The following is a 6,039-nucleotide window of genomic DNA, read 5'->3' as shown; positions in this document are numbered from 1 at the left end:
GGTGTGACCTGTTGATTAGCAGCAGCAGTCGTCAGCCTCACAAGAGGAGGCAAATGGGGACCAGGTCCGGTCGCTCTACGGGACAGGATGGGGACGAGAGGGGACGCATCGGTAGCAGTTGCGGTCCTCGCCACCCATCTCTGGCCCAAACTTTCACTGCGAAAGTACAGTTCTGCCAGGTTGAACTGATGGTGCAACACCGGTCATTTATTAATTAAACACAATTAAATGCACATACTGTGTGTTTGTGAGCATGAGAAAAGTATAAAACTCTAGGGGTGTGTGAGCGATTGAACTTGAAACATCTAGAAACACCCAGCTATGTTTCAAACCCATTTATTATAATATAAATTAGTCTAAAAAATATGAGACAACATTTCAGATCAAATTAGAGCAAAAATCCAGAAATTCAGTATTCTAGTCAAATGAGCAGTTTTCCAAAAATGGACTAAAAACATTTTACAAATGTATGTTAGTATTAACTGTTATTTGAGATGACTGTAAAAATGACTGTTGTTATACATTTATAAGTCATAAGAATGAACTTTATATTACAAGCTATATAAATACTAAATTGCAGAAGATTCAACAACAATACCTTAGCACACATTAGCAGTACCAGAGCTTCATATGAGAGAGCTCTGAATTCATACACAACAGTTATCCTTCACACCGTGGCCTTACGTTTGGCTGTATGGCTCAGACTGCAAGACAGCGGTGATTCCTCATTTACCCTGTCTTTAGCATCCAGGCCTCCCAGTGCGGGAAGGCCGTGTGCACGGCTCAGTCGCGTCGTTAAGGAAAGTCACTCTGAAAGGTGCTCATAGCAGGGTTGTGAGAGCAATCTTGCATCAAAAATGCTAACCCAGACAAAACAAAAAAACAACCAAACCTACAAACAAACAAAAAGACGCTTTCCCCATCACGCCAAAGTCTGCGAACAAAGGGCCATTATATTCGGCCGTTTGAAATGAAGTGTCGTAACCTCTGCATTTAATGACATTAGTTAAAATAGATTTACTGGCATCAGAGGTCAGTCTGTTACAGAAGGGCTAGGTTAGAAAAAAATGTATTCCTTTACAGATGAATCTACAGATTAAAATGGTACCACACTTTGCACAGCCGTCTAAGGGGCTACAGTCTCATTGCTTTGATTACTTTTCAACTGAAGTTTTGTCAGTTCAGTATTAAATTCATCAGCCGTGTAATGGTTCTCTCTTGCCGACAGGACAGGTGTGGCTTCCTCTAAAAGTCATATTCCCAAAAAAAAGTGTTAGCCTGATCTCTGTATACACCATCTGTAGTGTAAAGTCAGTTTCCACATTAATTCACAATCATTCCAATGCTTTACCATCTACTATCTTTCTTAATCTCCCCCCCAACAGATGCCATTTGGAATCCATCTGAAGGGAGTTTCAAGTCAACTGGATTCTTTCATTCCTTTTTTAAGTACAGGGAAATTTGTCAAAATTATTAGCTGTAATAATCAGTAAAAAACCATATGCTACAGACGCAGTTATACAAGGCTGAAAAACGCTGGAGCAAAAAACGTCTTAGAAAAGTGCTTAGAAAAGTGCTTTTCCTAATTGCCATCTTTACATTTTTGTAACAGAATAGTGTTATTTTTAATTACCTTTTTTACTTTTGGAATTACACAATAATACTGCTGTAAACAGATCAAAACATCTTTATGAAAAAGGGAGCAAATAAAAGGACCAGATGACATATTTCGTTCCATGAAATGACATATTCCATTAAACAGACGTGAATGGCTGTTTTTTCAACATAAAAGAAACCAATCTGTTGTCTTCTTGGATATAACGGACAATCTGCCTGCACCTTTTGTATGAACGCCACTAATGAAGCCCCTGGAAATTCTCTCTAAACGGGAGTGACTCATTCAGACATTTCAAATGCCCTCCATATGGTAAAGGCGCATTTTCTGCAACTGGATGCAGAAGTAGCGCTCAGCTGCAGGCATCCATAGAGAGAGAGAGAGGGCTAATTAGGAATTAACTTCTTCTCATAGTCGTTTAAGGCTGAGCTGACGTATTGTAATTTGACTTATAGGTCTTTATCTCTACCGCTATCTCTCACACACACACACACACACACACACACACACACACTAACAAACACACACACAAGCACACACACACACACAAACACACACACACAGAGCCATGAGTTCAAATTGCAATAGTTGCAGACCGGGAGTGGACTTTAAAGGGCTGCACAGAAGCTCAAAGACCCCCGTCGGGTAGCCTTTACCCTTAGCTGATAGGATTTCATCAAACACGGGGAGCAATGAAAGAGACCCTTCAGCAGTTTCACGGTGTGGAAATTCCCAGAGTAAACGATTCACCGGGGGATGGTGGGCCTGTGGCATGAAGGAAGCAGCCTGTGTCTGGGCACCGCTGACCCCTTACGAGGCTGCGCATTCACGAGCGCTAAACGGATGATGTGAGGTTCCCTGTGGAGAGAGGTTTTCAGCGCACAGCTCTGGAGGCGGATGGGAGGACAATGGATCACAGAGAGCCAACGTAGCGGCACTCTACCTCTCTCTGCCACAGATGACCCGGACGCTTCCAGCTTTTGAGATGAAAGAATAAAACAGGCATCCGACTCGGTTTCAGCTCCGCCTGCACTGATCAAATTCGCGGTGTCGCGAGGGGACGGAGCATCAGAGAGGCTCTCGGCGGTGCCGGTGTCTCTTTCACGGCGCCGTGAGGATTTCCGTCCCTCCCTGCCTCCGTGGTCCACGAGCACTGACCTTCACACATTCAGGGGGAGCTGCCACACCATGAGGGTGCTCTCCGACGTCTCGGGTACGTCCCCTGCCGGCCCATCCCTCAGCCTCCGGAAGCCCCGTCCGCCGGAGATGACCGCCACGGATGCGACCGTTTCTCTCCTCCTGCTCTCCCCCTCGCATGGCCGGCCTCGCACCCACGTGTCCGGGTCGTCGCTCAGCTCGTAGATGGACCCGTCCTCCGGGCTGTGCTCCGGCGACTCCAGGGACAAGTCCGAGGCGTCGTCGCCCCGTGCCGTCAGCGGTCGCCCGGGCAGACCCGCCGTGGAGCGGAGTCGGTACTGCAGCAACATGCCCCGCCCCTTGGTTTTGATCTCCCCGAAGGCGGCACCGCTGGCATGCTGCAGGGACTCCTGGGAGGAGGAGTCAGTTCGCTCCTCCCCCCAAAAGGCGGAGTCCACCCCCGCCACGAGAGAGTCCCGCTTCAGGAGATCTGGGGACAGGGTGCTGGAGGTAGCCACCAGGAAGTCCACAGGACCACAGTGGGCATTCAGAGACGTCATTCCCTTACCTGTAACACAGTCGGAACGCAATCAAATACACAAACGCATTCAAACACACTCAAGGACACTGACATTTAACTTTATCAAGGCGGTTTTGACTTAAATCATCACTGTGCTATGTTAGTTACCAAACAGCAGAAAGTTACCAAAATATTAGCTTTTCGCTCACTGTTGGTAGCATAACAGTGTCTGCCCGCATACCCGTTATTGTGGGAATACCCTCCAGCTTGGGCACCGGCAGTGTTGTGATGATGCCCTGTGCGGTGCCCACCCACAGTGAGCCCTGGCAGATCAGCAGGCTGGTGACTCTCATGTTCTTTTGAGCTGCAGAGAGAGAAAAAACCACACACAGACTCCGTAAGTGGGGTTCTGGCTCCCGGCTTCGTTTGGCGCCTTCGTTCCGCACAGGACATCGCAGCCGGATCGCACCGCGCCAGGTCGCTTTTTGTCTGTGCGGTCAGCCGACACGTTCACCCTCCACGAGGGAATTGGCAGAAGACAAAGGGGTGCCCTTTGTGCTTAAAGACCCCACGTCTACAGTGGTCAGATACGCCAGCACTGCGCAAACAGGAAACGCTCCTCTGCGCCGGTCATATTTCTTTGGCCTGTGAGCCGTGTTATTTACTAGGCTGTTTATGAGGACATTGGACTTTGGCCAAGAAAAGGTGAAGATGCATTACACAACGTTTACAAGATGCACTGCCGCAGACGATATTTCTCGCGGTACCTTAAATCGTGTGGCTTGTACTGCTTCGGCACCTGAAGCCTTCCTCGTTCTCCACCAGAACGCTCAATTAAAAGGCAGGAGAAAAAAAAAAGCGCCACGGCAGGAAGGCCGATTGCGGGGGCCGCGCCGAGGCGTTTCCGCGGCTGCGCCCGAGGAGCGACACGCTAGGGCAGGGCCCCCGGCTACCGCGCGAATGAAGCATTTAGCAGCATGCCGGTTTGTCATCAGAGGAGCGCCGGAGGTCACAAAACCCTTTGTGAAAGGTGAGAAGTAGCACCAACAGGAGATCCATCGGAGCAGACAAAGGCACTTTTTTCCAATGCCAAACGACCCCTGCATATCAAAGTCGCTGGAGAAAGAGCAGTTTAACATCAAGTATGCTTCCATATTTTATGATGCTCCCCCTGCATGAAGGTCTGAAGCAGAAGCAAATGTGGCTTCTTTGAGACGTGCGGGGGGGTCTCTCACTGAATAAAAAGTTTCTCTGTGATATCATGTGAAGCTCTACAGCTCAGAGACAGCTGCTCAGTCTCTTAGCAAAGGAAGGAAGTTCTCTCTTTTTCTGCTTTAACGTCCCACTTGTTTACCATGACCGAAAGTCCAAGCTGTGGAAAACGTTGCCAGTGTCGAGACACTGATTAATTCATCACCCATGCCAGCCTGGGTGGCTACAGATCTGTAATATCCATATCAGGGCTGTCTCTGATTCTGTCTGCTGGCTAACTCACTGACGGGAAACACGGGGAAGCAGCCTGGAACCCGAGCCCAGACAGAGAGAAGCATCGGCCAGAGTTCGTTTTAAGTCTGGCACTCTGAACGGACTTCCAACCCTCCCTAAGCTCTCTGTTTTCTTAGCTTACACACACACTACATATTTCAGAATATGATGACCGGAGAAGTAAAGAATCCATGGGATCACAAGACTTCTCAGACACCCTGACAAGGGACCCGGCTTCTCTCCACCTGTAGGTGTCTTCTCCGGCAGAAGGCTCGATCCAGAAACTTTTGCATTCTCCTGCAGTCCTGGGAGCTTCTGGGATTTCTTTTGTTCTTCCCAGTAACGTAATGGGAGGTGGCAGAGGAAGCAGCCCTGCAGGTACGCCTGCTCTCTGCACAGCTGCTGAACTCCGAGGCACGGTCTCGCCCGGCTTTGGTTAAGCTTTCTTCTGAATCGTATGAATCGTGGAACGCGGTCTCCTTGGCCTCGAAGTGGACAGCACCAGCGAGAAAAACCAAACGGCATTAGAACGTCTGAATCAGGAGATGCCCCGCTCGGAGCTTGACAAGAGGCATGTCTAGGGGCACCTCCCCCCCCCCCCCCCCCCCGCCAAGATTGGGACGCGACGTGGGCCGGAGCCACTTCGATGTTACGCTCGCAAACGCCGCTTATGTAATGAATGTTTACACGAGCTCCCAGCACTGAAAAGGTCCGAATGCGCTGCAGTCGCCGATAAATATTTAATCTGTCGGGGATCGCAGGACTCGGTGAGCACTATGTCTGCAGCATTAAAGGGGAAAAAAAGCCTAACCCGTACAGACAGTGGAAGGAAAACGGGGTTAACGAGGACAAATAAGGAACCGGAGCAACAGGCCTGTTTCAGTTTGAGGCAAAAAGAACAAAGGGAAATAAGGCAGGAGGGCATCGCTGGCAAGCTACCAACATGCCAAGCCTGTCGGAGTCAAGACGGTTTCCATGGCAACCTCAGGGAATGGAAAAGCGTCGTTTCGGCATCGCGCCTCCCCCTTCCTCCATGGCTTTTCCGTTCCTTTAATTCCCCCGCACCCTTCGGCCCAGCGGCTACGTTCCACCGCTCCTGGGGGTCACGGGGTGGCTACTTACTCACGCCATGTCCCCCGGGATGGGTGCCACACAGGGACAGCAGAGGACTTCCGGACAAAGGAACCACGGCAGCTTAGTTGCGCTTTTGCGCAGTGAGCCTTCAAACAGCAACAGCAAAACCTTGATTAATGAAAGCCACGTGTTTCCCCGGTAACACTTC

General features: G+C 49.6%; 1 protein-coding gene across 6 annotated transcripts in view; it reads right to left on the bottom strand.

The window, feature by feature from the left end:
- Nucleotides 1-992: 992 nt before the first annotated feature.
- Nucleotides 993-6,039, bottom strand: part of arhgef10la (Rho guanine nucleotide exchange factor (GEF) 10-like a) — an 83,321-nt gene continuing 78,274 nt past the window's right edge. For all 6 annotated transcript variants that reach the window (XM_081705815.1, XM_081705814.1, XM_081705812.1 and 3 more), the window contains 2 exons: nt 3,514-3,636; nt 993-3,320 (listed from right to left, as the gene is read on the bottom strand). In XM_081705815.1, coding sequence (XP_081561941.1) covers nt 2,776-3,320; nt 3,514-3,636 — 668 coding nt within the window. In that variant the 3' untranslated portion in view covers nt 993-2,775. The remainder of the gene's footprint in view (nt 3,321-3,513; nt 3,637-6,039) is intronic.

The sequence above is a fragment of the Electrophorus electricus genome, chromosome 22 (assembly GCF_041902795.1).
Source record: "Electrophorus electricus isolate QZ-2024a chromosome 22, ASM4190279v1, whole genome shotgun sequence".
NCBI lineage: Eukaryota > Metazoa > Chordata > Actinopteri > Gymnotiformes > Gymnotidae > Electrophorus > Electrophorus electricus.
This window is presented reverse-complemented; position numbering and strand designations above follow the sequence as displayed.